Source organism: Rhinatrema bivittatum, chromosome 7 (genome assembly GCF_901001135.1).
Source record: "Rhinatrema bivittatum chromosome 7, aRhiBiv1.1, whole genome shotgun sequence".
Taxonomy (NCBI): Eukaryota; Metazoa; Chordata; class Amphibia; order Gymnophiona; family Rhinatrematidae; genus Rhinatrema; species Rhinatrema bivittatum.
Genome location: NC_042621.1, coordinates 236,663,762 through 236,685,724, shown reverse-complemented (window position 1 = coordinate 236,685,724; position 21,963 = coordinate 236,663,762). Strand labels below are relative to the sequence as shown.

Below are 21,963 nucleotides of genomic sequence, written 5' to 3'. Positions count from 1 at the left end.
GTGCGCTCAGTAGAGCGCACGGTTTAACCTACATACGGACGCACAGTTTTTGTGCACAAACTTTATTCCCAAAGCAGTAAGGAGTTTTTGAAACAACAATATGTGGAGCACCCTTTCATGAACATCCCATGCTAATGAGGGCATTAACTATTAATTCCTGCCTCTCGTCGCCGCCCCCCCCCCCCCCCCCCAACACTGACAATAGAGAGATGTGCGCTGGTTTAACTCATTTTCTTAAGTGGACATAGAAAACTTCAAAAGGCATAAAAGTGAGTTAAAAAAAAAGTATCCAGTACAAGAACAATCGCTCAGTGAATTCAAGCAATAAGTGTAAATTATTTGTATCACAAATATATTAATTATGCCACTAGCAGAGGGAGCCAGAACACTGCGGACATAGATGTCCGGGGCTCCCGTTCAGTCCCCTCTGGAAGTTTCTATAAGTTATTGAAAAATGTTCACGGGTCTGGAACACGGAGGATATTGGACATGAAGAAATGTACAAAACCACTGCTGTTTGAAAATTTGTTTACTCAAACAAAAGGACTTTTCAGCTTGACAATGTAGTGTGCTTCTTCCAAACAACTGACAGTACCCCCGATGCAGAACGGTTCATTTCAAAATGCTGAGTTGATGTCTCAGGATTCACCAACAGCTCCTTGCATCATTAAGTTCATGCAAGCATTTTGTGGAACAGCATGACTTCTCTTCAGATAAGTAATTTTTCATTATATATACATACAAAGACAAATATTTTTAAAGAAAAAAAGAAAGGGTACAATATTCCTCCCTATGTGATTTGTATGCTTTTTTAATGCAAATAAAATTTTTTAAATACAAGTAAGACCAATGATTTACAATTACATACCATTGGCAAAAGACATAACACACTGAATTTGTGCAGTCCATGGATCAATTATGAGGATCACAAATATATTCATGATATCAATAATTTACCCTTATTTGCTTGAATTCGCTGAATGATTGATTGTTCTTCTTAACACTGGAAATGTAACTTCAAGTCAGAAGTGGCATAGCATTTTCAGTGCTTGTGTTGATCCATAGGCAGAAGCTTGAATTCTGGAGCCGGCCCCTGCACGCAGGATTTATGTGTACAAAAGGTGATTTGTGCGCATAAATCTTCCCTGCCTCACCTCCTTAATATATTTTTTAAATGTCCCCGGAGGTCAAAGAAGGAGCCAGCCCCCTCTGGGCTCCGCAAAGTAGACCGTGGCTCAACCGGGACTGCCTTGTGTCCTTGACGGACCTTCGTTTCTGTCCGGGCAGGTGCTTGGGAGAGTCTGCAGTACCGGAAGATCAAATGCTCGTGTCCTGGAGAAAAGGGCACTATCTCCCCAATCTTCCAAAGCGGAGCTGGTGGGAATCTCCACCGAGCATTCTGCAGCCCGGCACCTTCCCTCAGGGCTTTCTGCTGCGCTCTCCTTTCCGCTTTTCTCTCTCCCAACTCAATATCTGTATACACAAATCCATTTTTTGTGCGCATAAGACTTATGCCCATAAAATCTGATGATTTATGTTGTGTACGCATGAACTCCTTCCCCCTCCCAAGTTAAAATGTGTGCTGTCCTGTGCAAAAGGCTGAGCGCACATTTTAATTCTGGTTTACATGCTTCTTTAACGCCCAATGAATTAGCATGCTATTTGCTTACCGTATCAAGAGTTAATTTTTTTAGCGCATGCATTAAGAAACTGTATGCTGAATTTCATTGCCCAGTCTTAACACAAAGCTTTATTACATCTGCCCCTCTGTAACCCCAGTAAAGAGAGAACGTTGCAAAGTGCTCCCTCATTCCAATATCTGCTGTACCTGAATGTGTATTGTGTGGTGTTTGTGATGTCATTATTTTGTTATGGTGTGACTTTTTTATTGTTTTACAATTGTGAGATTTATATGTTGGTACCGAGTAGAGGAGTAATCTAGTAGTGGTTGGCGGAGCAGGTTGCGAACCATGGAAGCCAGAATTCAAATCCTGCTTAAACTCCTTGTGAGTTACTTTACCCTTCATTGCCTCAGATACAAAACTTGGGGACAGATAAATACCTCCAGCACCTGAATGTAATCTGCTTTGAAGTAACTGACCAGTTGTTGAAGAGGGCAAAATATAATACCTATGCGAAGCGCTAAGATAGTGCACATTGTGATAAATAGGCTATTATCATAAAACACACACCCTCTACCTTTCGCATGCGATAGTTTGATGATCTAGCCCTTAGTATTAAGTGGCATAAATTCTGTTTTATCCCGGTTGACTTTGAAACCAGAAAATGTTGAGACGCTATTAACAGAACAGTCAGAGTTAGATAAAAATAAAAGCAAGTCATCTTGCATACACTGCAGTTTTATAACTCAACCCCCTACAGCAGTCCCTGGAAATATCAGATTGCCGAATAGCCTGCAAGAGTGGTTCCAATGATAAAATAAAAAGCAATGGTAACAATGGGCACTCCTGCCTTGTGCCTCTACCAAGAGGGAAACTACTAGAAAGGACATTATTAGCCAAGATCTTTGAATGCGGATTATTGTATAACATTCCAATATATTTAATAAATAACTCTTCAAAGCCAACCCATGTGTGGACTCCAAATATATACTCCCATTCTACTCTGTCAAATGCCTTCTCAGCATCTATGGACAAGGCCAACTATGGAATCTGCTGGGGCCTAGTTACTGAGATACTCTTAACGTTGTCAAACATTTGTCTCTTTCTCATAAACCCAACTTGATCTGAATGAATTGGGTCTCCCAGGGCTGAGTTAAGTCTAGTAGCTAAGATTTTAGAATAGATTTTACAATCTACGTTTAGAAGAGAGATGGGTCTATAATTCTGCACTAATATAGGCTGTATTCCATGTTTTTCTAATAATACTATATTAGCCTCCAAAAAATTATTGGAAGCCCTTCCATCCTTTGTATACTGAGAATACAAAGCATTAAGGAGGCTTGTTCATTAAAATGCATTAGGGCATTATAGCAAGCGATATGGCCCTAACACCCATGATAACACATTAACGCATGCGATAAATATTGCATCGCAAAATGCGAATGCAAATTTGAAAAATGTATTCATGTAGGAGGAGTTTGAGCGGAATAAAAGGAAATGAAGGCTGTTTAACGTTGTGTGCGAAAACATAACGCATGCTATTGCAGGATTTAACGCTGGAAACAACTACACCTTTTTTCTGAGCATTATGCTTGCGATAGCTGTACATTACAGCTGAAACGGGATTTATCGCAAATCCTGTTTCAAGAGAGGGGAGGGTAGAGAGAGAGAGAGCGCGCCTCTGGAGGTCCACTGATTTTTTAACTTTCACGTTTCATCACTACAAAACACATTAAATCTTCACTGATGGTAATTGTGCTGTTTGTACGTATGACTATGCATGTAAAATTGCCTCCCCAGAACCCCTCTTACAGTGGTATAAATAGTTAACTGTTTTATGAGCCTTGTGATGTGAAAATATCATGGGTGCAATAAATTCTATGTGTGTTGCAGTAAAATAGCCCCTGTTTTTTTATCACGGGAGCTATTTTTGCGATATTTATCGCAAAATGATGAATCTAGGCCTAGTCACAATGTAAACCGACATGAAGTGAAAAACAAATGTTCGGTATATAAAAATGTTAAATAAGTTTAGGAAGCAAGCAAGGCTTGAAAAATCTATAAAATTTCACCAGAAGTCCATCAGGCACAGGGGCTTTGCTAGATGGAAGAGTATTAATAGTCTAATCAATCTCCTCAGTGATAGGAGAATCTAGATATATCCTGTCTTCTGATAAGTGAGGAGAACATAAATTCTCAAGAAAAGAGTTGCACACCTCTTAGATTTATAGTATCTAAGACATCAGAAGTATAAACATAATGTTGAAATTGGTGTAAAATATCAAGATCCTTAGTAACAGTGACTGATTGGGAGACCTTGATGGCATGAATTCTACATCTGTTTTTTTTAAACTGCCAAATACTGAGCAAGGAGTCTACCAGAACTATTACTTTCTGCATAATAATGGGATTGTTTTAAAAATATGCTTTTACCTGCTTTCTTACTAAGTAGTGAATTGTACTGCTATTTTAATCTGGTAAGGCCTATTATAATATCTGGAGCACTCAGCCAAATATGTTCTAATTCCAATGCTGCTATTTCTGATTCCAATCTTGTTAAAATTATCTAATTTATTTTTGTGTGCCATGTAACTAATAATCTCACCTCCTTAATGTAACTTTAAATGATTTACATACCACTGGGTAGGGAATGAGCTCTGTCCCGTTAAATAAAAAAACTCAAGGATAAACCTAGACATTTTTTCTAGGAAGACCCTATTCTCCAGTAGTATTGTATTCAACCTCCATTTGGGAGATCTGTTTGGGGTTTATAATTCAGAGAGGGATAAAGTAATAGCTGCAAGATCTGATGCCAGTATTGGCAAAATCTCAGTATTTGTAACATTTGGTAGAATCAAATTTAGAGACCAAGAAAAAATCAATTTGGGAGTTCGAGTGATGGGGAAATGAAAAGAATGTGAATTCCTTTCCAGTAGAATATAACAGGTGCCATGGATCCACTAGACCCAACTCAGACTGCATATCCCGTAGGACTTGTAAAGACTTCGTCCTCACAGGCCGGCTTTTAGATTTTATTTATTTATTTATTTATTTATTTTGCTTTTTTTATATACCGGCATTCCTGTAGAAACTACAAATCACACCGGTTTACAATGAAGAAAAAACTTCGCATAGGAGCGTTACATGGAACAATGTGAGAAACAAGTAAATGCATAGGAAACTGGAGCTAAAAACTTGCCCATTGCAAAACATAACAGTACGCAACTTAGTTGATGATTAAATAAATAAATACAACCAGACGGAAGTTGATAACATGCTAATATGTCTAGGATTAACAAGATTAAATTAAGATAAATACTTAATGAAACTACTTGCAAGATTTTATTAACAAGGTATGAGCTCTTGTGGCGGACTTAGGAAGGTTAAGGAGTAAGACATGGAACAAAGCGAAGGTCATGTTGGACTATGAAGTGAACAGAAGTCATCATTCTGGGAATGCTAGTTTGAAGAGCCATGTTTTGAGTTTTTTGTTTTTTTTTTTTTTGAAAGATAGAGGACATGGATCTTGTCGGAGGTCTGGAGGGAGAGCATTCCATTGTGAGGGGCCTGCTGAGGAAAGGGCACGTTTTCTGAAGGATGTTTTTGCAGGGGGAACGTAAAGAGTGCCTAGATAGGCTCCTCTAATTGGTCTGCTGGAGTAGTGAGGTCTTGGCTGGCTGGGAAGCTCAATAGGAGAGAGGTTGTGTAAGGCTTTGTGAATAATGGTAAGGACTTTATAGAGAATTCTGTATTTGATAGGAAGCCAGTGGAGGTTGTAAAGGATAGGGGAGATGTGATCTCTCCTGGCCGCTGAATTCTGCAACATCTGTAGAGGTTTGATGGTGTTTGCCGGAAGTCCAAGGACCAGCGAGTTGCAGTAATCGATTTTAGAGAAGAGTATAGATTGAAGTACCAGGCAGAAGTCATGAAAATGTAAGAGGGGTTTCAGTTTTTTTAGGACTTGCAGTTTGAAAAAGCATTCCTTGGTAGTGTTAACAAATTTTTTGAGGTTAAGTTGGTTATCTAAGAGAACGCCAAGATCTCTTACGTGGGGTTCATGATTGAGGTTCAAGGGAGGTGACAATATTGGAGCATTAAGAAGAGGATTGTTGTCGTCTTGGGAGATTATGAGGATTTCAGTCTTGTTGGAGTTGAGGACTAGATTGAGACTAGAGAGGAGCGCGTTGATTGCTTGGAGGCAGCTATACCAGAAGCTTAGGGTCTTATGTAGAGATTCGGTGATTGCCTATCTAATACCAGATTTGGAGTTTGATTAAAATCTCGTCCAAAAATAATAGGCATATCTCCATATTCCAAGAGGAGCTGGGCTAATTCTTTAAAAAAAAAAACTCAGGGGAATCCATGTTTGGAGCGTACACATTCAAAATTAAATGGGCTTCCCAACAACAGAGGTCACAGCTTGCACCCACCTGCCCATTACCTCAGATTTCTGAGAGATAATTTTAGCATTTAAAGTTTTTGTCTAAAGAATCGCCACTCCATTTTTTTCCCACTGGCAGCTGAATAAACACATTTACCACCCCAGACCAGTTGGAGTTTTGCAGATTCCCTCTCATCCAGATGAGTTCCTGTAGTAGAACCACATTAGCCATAGCTTTCTTTACATAAGTTAATTATTATTAATTTTTTTTCATTTTTAATGGGATGATTTAAACCTCTTAACATTGAGACTAAGTACAGTTAAGGACTTAGGTGACACCATCTTCATTCAACATTAGAAATGGGGAGAAGACATGATATGATAAAAAAAAAAAATACCCATTATATAGCTCCCAATATCCATCAATTACCAGATTGCACCATTCAAAATTTTCCTGTGTTAAAAAAGGAGCTTTTCTTGAGGATGCCAAGATGGCGGCATGAACTAGACATGCTGCGGCTGGGTCTGTTTCCTTTTGTTACCTTGTTTCTTTTTCTTGCCGTATGCCTCCTAAGAGGAAGGGGAGAGTTTGCATCTTTCCCTCCGAATGAGCCTGCTCTTCAGTCCAGCCGCTTATTACATCTTTTTTGTGTCTACTAACCCGGTATTCAAGAAAGGGACTGGCAATACTGTTACGACCATGAGTGAGGGAGCGCTCAAATTGCCTGGGGAGACATCTTTGAGTCCCCTGGATCTTCGACACCCCCCCCCCCCCCCAACTGTTGGAGTGATATGCCGACTTGAATGGGCTGCACACAGCGCTGGGAGGTGTCACTGGCAGGACTGCATCAGAGGGGACCCAAGCTTTGTCAGCGTTTAGCGGGACTATTGGAGTTGAAAGCGATGTGGAACAGGACCAGGGAAGAGGATTTCAGACTGCCCCTGCTGTGTCTTCTAGCAAGGTTGGTGTGAATTTGACGGCCCTGAACTTGGCTGCATTTCAGAGAACAAACCTTCCATCTTTAATCTCTGAAATTCCTAAACCCGCCGTGACTCTTGATTCACTCTGGGATTTATTGTCTCATCATGGGACTTTGATTTCTGAACATTCCTCTAACATTCCTTCTCCATCTCAAAGACTTCAAGGGAATTTTCAAATGCATGGGGAACAGATTAATGAGCATAGTAACTGAATATCAAAGTTGGAGAAAAGAGGCTCAAGAAGTTGGTTCCCTTAATTCCACTGTGATTTAAAGAACAGGGGTCCCTCTCAAGGCATTTGGAGTACCTGGGAAATCAAGAGAGGTGCCTTAATCTTAGTTTCTTAAACTTCCCTTGGGTGGTGGGATAATCACTTAGAATGACTCTTAGGAAATACTTTGACATTTTGCATATGTCAGAGGAGAATATTCCAGCATTTACCAGAGTTTATTTTCTCTCTTCTAATTCCCAAAGGCTCGAGTCTCCAATTTCATTACATTTGTCTAATCTGACCAATTTTCTTAAATTCCACAGTGGAAGTTTCCGAGCGTTTAACTTTTTTTTTTTTCCTTTTTTCTGAGTCAGATTTAAGTGTTGTTATGAAGATGTATTTCCACAATTTAAATGTTTACTTTCTAGGGCAGTGTGTGAGAATCTTTTTTCTGACCTAGCTAGAACTACCCAGGAAAGGAGGAAAAGGTTTCTGACTATGAGATCTGAAGGTGCTTCTTTCTTACTGTGTCATTTTTTGCTCCAGAGCAGTTACATTCTTTTTTTAGATACAGATGAGCTTCAAGGAGATCAGTAGTAGTACATTAAGGCAGTTATAAGTCATGTAATTGCAATTTCTTAGCTTATTTAGGTTCTCTTTATGTTCTCCCTATTTTCTGGCAGCCTTCTCTGATTTACTTACTTTGATGTGATGAGAGTTGTTAGTTTAGTTTCCTTTATATTAAACTTATGATTGTGATTGATTATGTTTCCTGTCTCCTCTCAGTGTTTTGACAGTTTGTTTTTGATTAACTTTGTAAGGCTGTAAAATTATAAATAATTAAAAAAAAGTGAAAAAGGACAAACAACCTTGCGGGCCAGTAGATCCATTTAAAAACAAAGGTTTAGCCTGCAGTATCAATACAGTAGCAATCAATCTGGACCGCAAGAAGAAAATACAAAGGACCCAACTAACTGTATTCCCAATACATTGTAATCATATCTAAAACCTCCCAAGTATTAAAATACCAAAGCTTTGCGAGTGGCTGAATTATTTAGAAATGCCTAAAACTAAATCTATGTGCACAATCACCTGTCATCATGCGCTTTGCATTCACACACATTTATACCTGTGTCAATCTCATACACCTATTCATGTACAAGTAGTCAATAGGGGTGTGCACCCACCCACCCCGTGGCACGCAAGCACAGCCCCGCTGTATGTCACATGCACACCACGAACTGAACAACCAACGAAACAAAACTTCCATTTCTACGCGCACATATACACATCTTCCATGTAGTCTGTGTTCTCACACTTGCATCAGTCTTACACACTATCCAGCTCATCATGCTCCTTCAAATAACTTGAATTACAGGCCATGCTCACACACTCACATCAGTCACATATACACATCCACGTACAAGCCATCAAGTACCTCGCACATCTTCCACCTTTCTATGCACACATGCAGCCGCCAACTATACGCTTGCAGCAGTTCCATTTGCACATGCATATTCGAACTATCAAGCATCATGCATGCAGCCAATAGGACTGTCCTTTCAATGCACACGCCAAATCAGGAAGTAACGGGCAAAATATCTCAATAAGCAAACATCCCAAAAACAACAATCAAAAATGTCTAGTTATAGCTATTCCAGTCAGACCGAGAGAAGGAAAATCGTCATTAATGTTAAGACTGTTCCATATGGTTTTTTTCCCCCCCTTTAATTAAAAAATCTTCCAAAATTGATGGGTCAACATAAGATTTGGTGGTATTATAAGTTATTTTAATTCTCGCTGGGTAGAGCAGACCATACTTTGCTCCCAGTTGCCGGAGTTGCAACCATAGATGTAAAAATGTATTGCAGTTTTAGGAAGGTCAGGAACAAAAATAATCTTTTTACCCTCAGACATTCCTGGGGTTTTAATCTGAGCAGCTGCAGAGATATCAAGCACCTGTGGATATCATAGCACTGTAAATACTATTGGCCTCGGGAATTTGACTTTAGGTTGGGGCCGAGAAGGAACACAGTAAGCCCGCTCCACTTCAAACAGTTTTTCAAAGCGTAATTGAAGTATTCAAGATACCGATTCAGCAATAAATGTTATTGTATTAGGACCTTCCATTCCCTCTGGGATTCTCAAAAGCCATGCATTATTGCGACATGTACGATTTGATTCATAGGCCCAGTCATTGTTGCGTGCTGCCGTGCTGTATCGAGCACTTCATTGAAATTAGCTAATTGGACCTCGCATTTACCAGCAGCCACTTGTAAAGCTGAAAACTGATTTGCCATCCTCTCCAGATCACATTTGATATGCAAGGAGCATTAAAATGCTCCATCAAGTCCCATATATCATGTAATTCCGCTAGTACAAAGTCTACAGCAGCAAGGCAGTCTTTACCCGACCTGGACTTTTCAGGCATTGGAGGATTGTGCTTAACTTGTTTTGCTCCTGATGCATTATTGAAATTCAGGTCTGTCTTGGCACCATTTCCAGACATCTTAGAGGGCAGGTTTACCCAATTTCGCCACAAAAATGAACATCATGGAGGCGAATTAAACCAAACCCGGAGCGAGTTATGAGGAGGGAAAGAGACAAGCGTCCATCTTGTGCTGGCTTCTCAAATATAAATATTTTGAATAAATAACTCCACCTTGAGCTACCAATGAAAAAACATGAGATAAATAAGGTGTTGAGTTAACCCATCCTCATCTGTAACCTATAGAAACACTTCTGTAAATTATTCTATTTGCCTGTGCATTTTTATGTTTCAAAATCTGTCATTTAGCCTACATCTGATTAGAAAATTGATGACTCACTTAAACAGTGCTAGAGCAGGAATTGTGGATCAGTAAAAACATTTAAAAAACCCTGGTGTTTTTACTGATCCACTACTCTTTTTGGTTGCTACTTGCAATATTGGATTGGTTTCCAGTTTGTTTCTTTGGACCTTCCCTAGAGCAGGAATTGGCCATATAATCTCTTGAACAAAACCAGGTTTTATGACTTTTATTATTATGGGATCAAAGAGATGATTTAAAGGTCATAGGAAAGCTTGATTAAAGGAAAGGTCCCATGATCTGTTACGTTTTTCCTAATGTAAGTTTCCATATTTTACATGGGGGAGTTTGTTACAGTAAAGTGCTTCCACTGTCCTTGGGCTTGTTAAAGTGTCACAGTTGTGAGCTTGGCTTTCTGAAGCATTTGGAAAAAAAAAAAGACGAAAATGGCATGACCCAGTAAATGTTTACATTTCCAAGAACAGTTTTAATACAAATTGCACTCCAATGCAGTAAACAGACCAGATAAATCAACATTTTAGTTGGGAGGAGGAAGAACTTGAACTGTAAAATACACTTCTGTTTGATTATTTGCCCTTAGTTCTGGTAAATTAGGGGTGGGCAGTTTGACCCAGCTTTGGTACATTAGGGTAATGTTTCATGGAAAAATCCACCCCTCAGTACCCATGTAGACTTTCCTAGACTTGACAAATGCTGTCTTTCCCACTACACAAAAATGTATTTCCTGCAAAATATCACTAGTCTTTAGACCAGTGCTGAAATTCCCTCGTAATTGGAAAATTTCCTTTGAGATTCATAACTGTTAAGGTTATTGTACATCTCCCCCCCAAAAAACTTCCTTAAGTTTGGCAGAATGGTATAAATATTTCTGTTGGTGGGTTTGAAATTAAAGTAGATCAGAACCTGGAGGCATTTTACTTGAAGCTTTCAGTTGCCCTTCAGAGCATAAAAGGCTAAATCTAAATTAGTTTGCTCTTCCATAGGGCCGCCTTGTTTATTTCTTTGCTGCTTATAGTGTCTGTCTTCAGTAGCTTGATTATCACTGAGAGGGATTGCTCATTACTCGCATTGTCAGTAAGTAGTATGTGCAGCTTGTGATGCTGAGCTGTGGTTTAGCCATAACCCCCAAGGCATGGCTGTACGGTACCTTCTGTTTCCTCCTTAAGTAATTCAGGAGTTTCCCATTGTGAATCAGAGGAAAAGGTGGAAGCCAAATGTTAACCAATGCCACTGTAGGCAAAAGACATCTTGGCCTTAATGAAACCAATGGCTTATCGCATTGTTTATGTAATGTTTCAGGGGAAATTTAAGTAAGGAGCTATTTTTCATGATTTCTGTACTAAAGAAAGACACTTTTATATATTTATTTAAAGGCATTTATTGCCCGCCCTTCCTATGTTCAGAGCAGGGTGAATTCCAGTGGGCGAGAAGAGGAGGGAAGTGTCTTTACCAGACTCCGGACCTGCTCTCTGTAGCATCCCACCCAATATGACATACAGATTCACTGGCACCAATCCCTTCTCTCTGCCAAGCATTTTTAAAAGCTGCCTATCACTTGTTAGCAGTTATAACTATTATGTTCACTACTACCACTGTCTTTTGAAAATAGGTACACAATTACCCACTGTCTTGTTATATTAATTGAGATTCTTTCAAATAAAAAGCGTACTCTGAGCCCACCAAAAATAAAAGGTTAAAAGGAAAATCAACAAAATGTCTTGTTATATGCTTAATAAAGGTCTGACAATGTATTAAGATTTCCATCATAGGCATGTGTATATATTCAGGTGAATTTTCAAACATTGCGCATGTAAATATTAGGACTTGCATGCATAAAATAGAACATGCGTGAATCCATGCTATTTTCAAAACTGCAACTTATATGCATGAATCAGGGCCCATGAGTAACTGTGTGTGTGTGTGTGTGTAAGAAAAGGGTGTTCCGGAGCAGAGACATTTCATTTCATAAGTTGTGTTGAATCCTGCTAAAGTGATGCACATAAGTCTTTTACTTGCGTACATTTACTTCTGCTCAGTATCTGGTGTAAGTGATCGTAAACATTGCTAAAGTGAAAATGATTGGGTAGAGGGTCTGGGTGCAATGAGGGACTTCAGGCCGAAGAGCCAGAGGGTCTTCATGAGCTTGCATATAGACTGAGTGAACTTATAGACAAAATAGAAAAACTGGTTATTTCATTGCCACATGCATGTTATAAAATCCCCTGATTTACTTTTGTAAAAGCATCAAATTAATGCGATAAAAATCTACATGTATATCCTTGTAAATCGCAACTATAAATATGCGGGTGTATGAGTTGTGCACACTTAATCAGCTAAGTAGTGTCTTCCTCACTATTTGGAAGAATTGAGCTATATTCTGATTTATTCAGCTATGTAGCACTTTTTGGACTTAACTGGCTATGTGCTGCTACTTATAAATGCTGATTTATCTGACTTAAGTCCGGCCTTGCACAGCTCGTAATTTTTACATACACGAGCATATGCGCGTGTATGTAAAAATTATAAAATGCACTTGTATTTTATAACCTGCACGTATCCTTTCCGCACAGGTTATAAAATACTGTAGCAACTTTGTGTGTGTGTGTGTATATATGTGTGTGTGTGTATATATATATATATATATATATATATATATATATATATATATATATATTGTACTATAAAATGTTTTAGACTAATACAAGTTCAGCAGAATTATGGGAGAATTGCATTGAAATATGGTAAGTGATATGAGTTTGAATACTGAGTATTAGGCAAAAGTAGTATGTATTTGTCATCAGAATAATTATGTTGTAGATTCCTGAGTGAGCCTGGAAAGTAAAGGCTAAAAGTTAACCTTTTATTTAGATTTAATGTGCATTATAGCCAAGTCCAGAATTCTGACAACGAGAAGTATGTTGTTTCTGATGAATTTGTACATCATAGTAGCAGTATTTCCGTATTTATTCAACATACTCATTTCTTTTATCTATTAAGTTAAGATTTGTGTTGCATAGCAAACTCAAATAACTATATATGTTAAGTTTATTACAGTTGAAGTGTTACATACACCAGGATGTCAAAGTTCAGCTAGGTCCTATCGTATTAATTTAAAGCATTGTTGTATATGAATATTAATTTGCCATTTGGCTGGGCATTAGTTTATGTAGTTTGTATAAACAATGTAATCAATATTACTTTAAAATATTTCTTTTTTTTATCATCTTTTGTTAAGGGGTTCTGATCTTATACACCTTTCTTGGCTGATACAGGTCTGGGTTGTTTTGTGTTCCTCCATCTTTGTTGCCAAAGCAAGATGAACCACCTGCTAACAATTGCACTAATGGACTCCTTGATAATGAAGAGCAAATGGAGCCGGTGCTGGAGGTGGATTCGCAGCCTGAAAGAAGTGCTAAGCACGTCCAAGGAAAAACAATGGTCAAGTTCCTTCTCTTGTGCCGTGCCCGGGAAGTATCCCTCCTTGCCCTCCGTATTTTGAAGGCGCTCCTTTTCCTCCTCCTTTATGGTTAAGACACACTTACAACCAATGGGTACCTCAGCCTCCACCAAGGACTATAAAAAGGACAAAGAGACGATTGTCACGAAACAGAGACTCTGGCAGGCTTATAATGAGCACCATTCGGCTAAGACCAAGACAGGTTCTTTGTGAAAAATGCAAAAATACATTAAATCCCAGTGAGGATAGGAAAGACCGGCAAGACAGAAGAATGGAAAAATTAAATATTCTGAATAAGGTAAAGAAAAGGCACGATGAGTCAGATTATGAAGAGCGAAAAAAATAAAAGAGAGAGGAAAGAAGACAAGTATCCTTTAGAACTGGTGCCCAGAAGTCCAGTAATAAAAATATCATACAGTACCCCACAAGGTAAGGGGGAAGTTGTGAAAATTCCATCCCGTATTCATGGGTCTATTGAACCATTTTGTCCAAAGCGCTTATTACTGAATGGAGGTGGGGACCAAGAAAAAAACAGAGACTCTGAAAAATGTCAGGAAACCAAAGGTTTTGCAGATAAGTCAGCCAACGGTCCATTTGCTTCCATTCCAAAACTGAAGCTAACTAGGCCTGTGCATTCCAATGCCGATATTCCCCCTCCTAAATCAGACTGAAACTCATAGGACGAATGATGGAGAGAGCGTTTCTGTTTATAAAGCAGAGCTTATTGATGGGATAAACGTACTCCAGAGCACAAGAGCATCTGATTCTGCTGCATTTTATACTGATGAGCCAACAGAGAGACCTTTCCTGAGATTGTGTTCAGGAAGTTCTGGAGATGAAGACGGACTTCAAGGGCTTTTCCCCACCGTAAAGACGACCCACAGTAACTTGACTTTGCTAATGAATTTTCATAAAAGAAAGGCAGATTCTTCCAGCTTGTCGGTATGTAGTAATGACAGCTTAGATGAATCCAAATCCTCCAGCTCGGAGCCAACGTCAATAGAAATGTGTGACTTTTTACCTGGAGATGAAATTTCAGTTTCTTCGTCTTCCAAAGTTGAGTGTAAAACCGTGCCACCATTAACAGTCAGGTTGCACACTAAAAATGTTTCAAAGTGCATCACTGAAGAAGGAAGAACTGTTTCAGTGGGAGATATTGTATGGGGTAAAATCCATGGTTTTCCTTGGTGGCCTGCACGAGTTCTTGGTATTAGCATCAGCCAGAAGGAAAACGGAGAACCCACCTGGCAAGAAGCAAAAGTTGTATGGTTTGGTTCCCCGACTACATCTTTTTTATCACTTACAAAACTCTCCTCTTTCTGTGACTTTTTCAAACTGAGGTTTAACCGTAAGAAGAAAGGGTTGTATCGGAAAGCTATTGCAGAGGCTGCTACAGCTGCTGGACATTTGACCCCAGAAATAAGAGAGCTCCTAACGCAGTGTGAAGCATAAGCACATCATTGCTAACAGGTGAGTGCATGCTAGCCTGATGACTATGTGGCTACATAAGATCAATGTATTCTAATTCATCCTTCCACATTATGCTGTTTTCACCTAAATGTCATTAAGTTGTCTTTAAAAAAAAATTTAGATATGTTCTGTTCTGATGATACTGTGATTTTTTTTTTTCTAGATGCACTGGATAGAATGACTCATTGAAATTTTCATTTATACAAAAGTGTGGTAACAGTTTGGGAGTAGCAGATTTGTTAAAAATTGTGATTGATTTATTTTGGGTTGTAAGGTAGGAGTGATTTTTAATTTTGTTCATCCTAACTGAAACGTGGTCTTGTACCATTTTTGTTTTTGTACCATGTGTTGTAAAAAGACAGTATTTTCCATAATGGACAGCTGGTTGAGCTTGGATAAGTGATAGCAGTAGAATTGCTTGCTGGCATGGTCCAGAGCAGATATTACTGGCATGGTCCAAAGCAGTATGCTGTTTTAAATTGCCAGTTACACATGTGCATAGTATGTGGAGCAGAACAAAGTCAGAAGAAAGGAAGGAGAGCAGGACTGAAAATTTGTCTGTTGGTCTTTAATATGGAGATTGTCTGCTGTGATGGAAGGGCAGACATTCTAGGGCAGCAGTGGCCAGTGCTGATCCTCAAGAGCCATACAAGGCTTGGCTTTCAGGCTCCACAGCACATATGCATGAAAGAGATTTCCATGCACTGCCCCATTGTATGCAACTTGGCTCATGTATATTTGTTGTGGATATCCTGAAAACCAGATCTGTATTTGGCTCTTTGAAGCTCAGGAGTGGCCAGACTGGTGGGAGGATTGAGATAGGACTGGTAGGGAGAGGATGGGATTGAGAGAGAGGTTTGGAACAGGGTGGGAGTGTTGAGAGAGATGCTGGTATACATGAGGGCGAGTCTTTATTGGGGACTACCCCTCCCTGTCTGCAGGGACAATTGCTGGCAAAAATGGCACCATTGGGCAAGGGTTGCTTTTTGGCACCCTCTTCCCTTTTTTTGGGCTCAGATTCTCCCCAGCTTGGCACCCTAGGTGGTGCCTTACGTACCCTCCTTTGCAATGATCCTTCTCCTCAAAGGAGATCCTCTCATCTCTTGAAAACGTGAGGCTCTTTAGTACTGTGCATTATGATTCGTTGGCTCTTGGTGCATGAAAGGTTGGCCACCCCTGGACTGGGACTTCAAGGCAAGCTGTGCAGACCAAACATCGGCGTGTAAAAAAACCAAAACAAATATTTTTAAGCAGTAATGTCGTCATCTGTGTGTGTTCAAAAGAAAGATCTGTGTCTAGCATGTTCCATGTTATGACAGTCACTCTTTTCAAAAATATGTTTTAAATTGTTGCCTTTGCACATGACTTGAATCTAGGGAGCAACTGTAGGAATTAAGGATTCACAGATTTAATAGCTCTCTGAAGCTGGTTGATTCATATTGGTTACATCATGAATCACTTGCAATAGTTGACTCACTTGGATCTCATTCTGGGTAACCTAATTTGTGAGACAGTTCCAAACATGTCTGTTCCTAGAGATTCTTGGGAATTGTACTTGTGTAACACATTTTATCTATAAAATGTGTAAAAGAACATGTGTGCACTCTTTAAATATTAAAGCACGCAGAAGGTATGGATTTTTTTTTTTTTTAAATAGCCAGAGTAGGGTAAATTGAGGGAAGAAGTGATATTTGCATCACAGTTCCCTTTCAGAAGACCTTTGACATGTGCAGAACTCCTGTCAATGTATCAAGCCAAACGAATGCCGTTGTATGTACCCACCCCCAACACATTGACAAGGTGTGAGAAATTCATGAGTGGTGATGGAGGACTTTCCTACGTATGGAAATGCAACTTAGAGGGAAAAATAGATTTGTATTCATTTTATTTTATCTTTTTTTTTTTTTTTTGCCTCCCCCCCCCCCCCCCCCCCCCCCAAATTTTTTTTTTTATGTTTTCTGTGCTTTTGGAAAAGGCAGTTTTGACAGTACTGGAAAGCTACCTTTTCTAAAGATAAATACATAAAACAAGTGTAGCGGCAGTTTAGGTTTCCCAAATGCTGCCCTAGATATGCTTTGACCATGTTTTGGCAAGATCGACTTTGAGTGACAGTGTTTAGTTCTTGAATTGTCTTTGGAGTTAGATAGTTGGTGCCAGACGTGATTAGTAGGCAATTTAATTTGTAAACTTTTAAATGAGTTGGGCATTGCACTATGCACGGGACGATACACAGGCCTGAAGGATATTCATACTCAAAATCATTTTGTATCCATAGGCAAAACCTGGAGGGAACATTACTCCGCAAAATGTTCCCAGTTTGTTACATGACCTCTGACCTTCCCCCATCTCCCCCCCCCCCCCCCCCCCCAAACTAAACTTTTAACACTTTTTAAAATTCTATTGTAGAAATCTGGTGGACGCATTTCAACAATTGCAATTTTGGCTGACCAAATTGTACAATGCATGTTGGAACTGAAATTTTTTTTCAAGAGTGGGCATGTTGCTTCTCTTCATGGATGAAATAACTTGGAGATCCACAGAATGTCTATTAATCAATCAGACTGTGACACGATTTTCCATCAAGAGAGTTCAACACAAATTCTAGTTTGTTAAATCAGATACAGCGCATCAGAAGAGGTCAAACAGTACAATTAGCTTTATACAAATTCCAAAAAGAAGGGGATACAACGTGCCCCAGTCAGTGTTTTGATATGTCTTCTATATGGCAGGTGATGTTTTGTCAGACCAAAAAGATACCAGAGTTCACGTCTGAGCGAAGGTTATAGGAGGCCAGAGTAAAAGTGAATGCAAACTGTTAATGGCTGATACCGAATGCTGCCTCAAAAAGCCATGTTTATAATAGTTTTCTGACTGAGAGGTGGTCCAAGGCCAGCCTGATATAAGGAGGCAGGGAGTTCCAAAAGGTAGGGGCGGATCCCTCGAAGGTTCTGTTCCTGGTACTAGTGAGATGCATGGTTCTCAGGGATGGTATCTAAAGGCAGGCTTGTGATATTGACCATAATGGGCAGGAGGGCTTATAGTGGGTGGTGGTATCGCTAAGGTAGGGCAGAGTTAGGCCTTTGAGAGGTTTGTAAATCAGGTTTAGGATTTCGAATTTAGTGCAGTAAACTGTTGGCAACCAGTGTAGCTTGTCAGGACTTGGGGGTAATTTGGTCTAATTTATGTACCTTCCTTCTCAGTATGAACAGCAGCAATCTGTGGCTTATGGTGTTGGGGAGTCCTACACACACTGCAGTACAGTACTCCAGACATAAGATGGCTGTAACTCAAATGTGGTGTTTGGCAATAGCAGTTGGAGGTGGCGGACTTGACGGAGATGGGGGGGAAAAAGCCATATTAGGTCTGCAAGAATCTGGGCTTTGGTTCTGAGCTGGAAATCTAGTATGAAGTTATGATTGCAGGCTTATGAGCTAAGTGTGAGGGTTGTTCCTTTAAGGACTACTTTTGGGAGGGGTTGGACAGGGTTGACCTTCCTAATCCAGAGCATCTCTGTGTTTTGGGAGTTGAGGCTTGGTTTCCAGTTGGCAGTTTTCATTAAGGAACCGTTGAGATGATGAATGATGTCTTGATCCTGATTTGTATGCAGAAGGATTAAGAACTTTGGCGTAGGCAGCATACAAATTCCAATAAAAATACCAATAAATAAGAGTTGGTATGTATGTATAGGAAAATAGGTGATGTGGCAGTCCATAATGAGTTGACACAGAGATCGTTCTATGCTGAACAGTGTAGGTGGGAAGATGAAGTCTTGTTACTCCGCAACAGAACGAGTGGGGGGGTCTGAGAGTACTGTTCCCATAGAAACAGTTTGTGTGCTGTCTTGGGGAGCCAGAAAGGATCATTCAACTAAGTTAGCTGACTCTGACATTTCAGATAGAAAGTATGGCATGATTAACTCAAATGATTGTCCTTCCAAGGTAGATAAAGTAAGTTCTACAAAGCCCTTTTGACTGATAAACAGAAGTCCCTTCTACTCTAAAAATAGACAAAAGACCTCAGTTCTATAATGTTATATGGAGCTGAGGTTTAGTGTTGGTTCAGAGGGAAGACTGCTCCCTATTGAGCCACCAATATCTTCTCCACCATCTACTGATTTTTGGAGTTTTCCATGCAAGTCCAGGCATCACTACTGAGATCTCATCAAATTAGAGCTAAAGATAGTATTGCTGTAGTTGTCTTAACTGTTTCAGAGAATAACTTGACCTTTGTAAGTTATCTGCAAGCTGCACAGCTTTAAAACAGCTGTGTTTGAAGATTCTCAGTACATTAAAATTGCACTACAGAATTCCATTTGAGCTTTAAAACTATATCAGACCAAGTCATCTCACTGTAACATTTTTGCTGAGATGCCAACCTACCTCAAGTCCTGCTTTTGGTTTTATAATTTTCCAGTAATTAAAGAAGCATTCCCCACCTTCGGTGTCTAAGAAATTGGTTAGTACAAGACTTTGGGCCTTCAATTGTTACGCACCCAAAATTGAGAATGAGTTACCAGGAGAGTTCAAGGTGACCGTATACTGTCTCACATTCCGGAAGAAAGTAAAGGCATAGCTGGTCAGGCCTTTCCCCAGTCTGTTTACTAGTGTTAGAAATAGCCACTATGCCTGAGACCGACTCAATGAAACTGTAAAGGAACTTTTAAACAAATGTATCTCTTGCCTATCTATTAGCCACCCTTATTTAATTGTAATCTGCTTTCTGGCCAGATTGGAAAAAGGCGGAATATCAATGTCTGGCAATAAATAAATATAAACCGAGTAATGCTGAACTCCTCCTCTGTAGATGCATTCATGCTTTTTGGGAAAGAAAGTCACTTGGTCTTGCATTCAATACTGTGCATGCCAGCCATGCACCATTTTTCATTCTGGAAGGAGACCTAAACTTCTCCTCCTTGCCTGTCAGAATGGCTTGGACTCTGGAAGCAACTTCTTCACAGACCCTGAACAGGGAGGGGGGGGGTCATGAAGTAGCCTGAAACTCTTCAACTGTTGCCATAAAATTACAGAGCAAACCACTTAACTCTTCTCGCTCTGTTCTTGCACTAAGACACTGTGGGCAAAGGTTTTCAGTATTTCCAACTAGACTACTTATTATAAAGCACTGCAGCTTTCCTAAGTGTTCAGGGAGACTTGTTATATAAGTAGGAAGATATTTCATTATTTAATGTGAAAAAATTAGGCCTGTGTTCTTCTTGTAGGCGAGTCTCTTCTGCTTTACTTCTATGTATTGCTGTTGGGTTTCTGTACCATTCTACATTAGAAATTTAATTGGGGAAACTACAAACTTCAAATAAAAGAAAAAAAATCTGTTGTAAGTACTTAGATGTGAAAGTGACTAAAATGTCACAAACTAGAGTAGAACTTAGAATCCATCTCCTGAGGGCAGGGCTTCCAAACCTTGTCCTAGAGAATTCACAGCCAGTCGGGTTGTCAGGATATCTGCAATGAATATGCATGAGATAAATTTGCATATACTGAGTCTCCATGGTATGCAAACTTCATGCATATTCATTGTGAATCTCCTGACAAACCCGACTGGTGGTGGGGTCCCCAGGAAAGCTTTTGGAAGCCCTGCTTTAGAGATTATCCTAAAAGAATTGATAGGGGTGGATGGTGCGCAGTGATCATGTGACTGGGTGGGAAGGCAGTGAAAATGTTTATACATTAATTATTTAAAACCATTGAAAAATCTATATTTATTTAAAAAAAATTATTCATTCATTTGAAATGTTTTAAATCAACAGTGTAGAGTTTTTAAATGGTGATAAGTTTGATACCATGTTCATCAAGTTAGCAAGTAGCACATTTAAGACTAATCGGAGAAAATTCTTTTTCACTCAACGCACAATAAAGCTCTGGAATTTGTTGCCAGAGGAGGTGGTTAGTGCAGTTAGTGTAGCTGGGTTCAAAAAAGGTTTGGATAAGTTCTTGGAGGAGAAGTCCATTAATGGCTATAATCAATTTTACTTGAGGAATAGCCACTGCTATTAATTGCATCAATAGCATGGGTTCTTCTTAGTGTTTGGGTAATTGCCAGGTTCTTGTGGCCTGGTTTTGGCCTCTGTTGGAAACAGGATGCTGGGCTTTGATGGACCCTTGGTCTGACCCAGCATGGCAATTTCTTATATTCTTATGTTAAAGGGCAAACAGAATCACATAATTTGGTTACGAACTTTAGACAGGCTCAGGTAAGAGGAACAAGAGATGGTATTTACATACAACGAATAATAGGTGAGAGAATAATTCAGAGGAAGAAAGATGTAGATCTTTACTTCATTGAATATGTGGTAAATATACTCAATGCCCAGCTGAGCTAGCTAAGTAAAGCTAATTTTTTTTTTCAGCTACACCCTAACCGCTAGGTTGCTCCTAAAAATTACCCTGAATCTAGTCAGCTAAAATTTACTGGGAGATGCTCTAACCCAGGTTAAGCAGTGTATATTCATACGATGTACATGATATTTTGCACATCTCCATCCTGGCACCCTCCCCTATTACAAAGATCTATTTTCCATTCGATTTTACATGCATGAATAATGCAAATAAGGTCATTAATAGGCAATCTGATGCAAATATTTTAGTGCGGCTGTGATAAAATAACCCCACCTATTTGAAAAGCAGTAAATGTGAGGCTGTAGGCAATAAAGGAAAAAAACATAATCTACAGCTCGAGAAAAGGTTGAGTGACAGGAGTCAGTGCTGACCCCTGGTTCCTCGAGGCCGCCACTTGAGGTGGCCTCAATTCCCCAAAATTTAAAAAATTACAGATGGCCCTGGCCCCCCTCTACTCTTCCAAGGGTGGTGATAAATGAAACATTGGTAGCTCCGTGCTCCCTCCTTCTCCCCTCCAAAGGTGGTGGTGTAAAAAAAAAAAAGTGGTTAAGGGCAGAGTGCTGTCCTGTACCTCGTGAACCTTTGAAAGGAGTGTGGGATCCCGTGATAGTGCCAGGGCGTCCCCTTGCACCCGGCTCGGTCGGCGCCATTTTAAAAAATAGCGCTGACCTGACCTTG

The 21,963-nt window shown here is 39.6% G+C and overlaps 1 protein-coding gene across 1 annotated transcript in view; it reads left to right on the top strand.

The window, feature by feature from the left end:
* Positions 1-21,963, top strand: part of PWWP2B (PWWP domain containing 2B) — a 64,936-nt gene that overhangs the window by 4,864 nt on the left and 38,109 nt on the right. The window contains 4 exon segments of the mRNA XM_029609986.1: positions 13,278-13,447; positions 13,450-13,760; positions 13,795-14,123; positions 14,125-14,932. Coding sequence (XP_029465846.1) covers positions 13,278-13,447; positions 13,450-13,760; positions 13,795-14,123; positions 14,125-14,914 — 1,600 coding nt within the window. The 3' untranslated portion in view covers positions 14,915-14,932.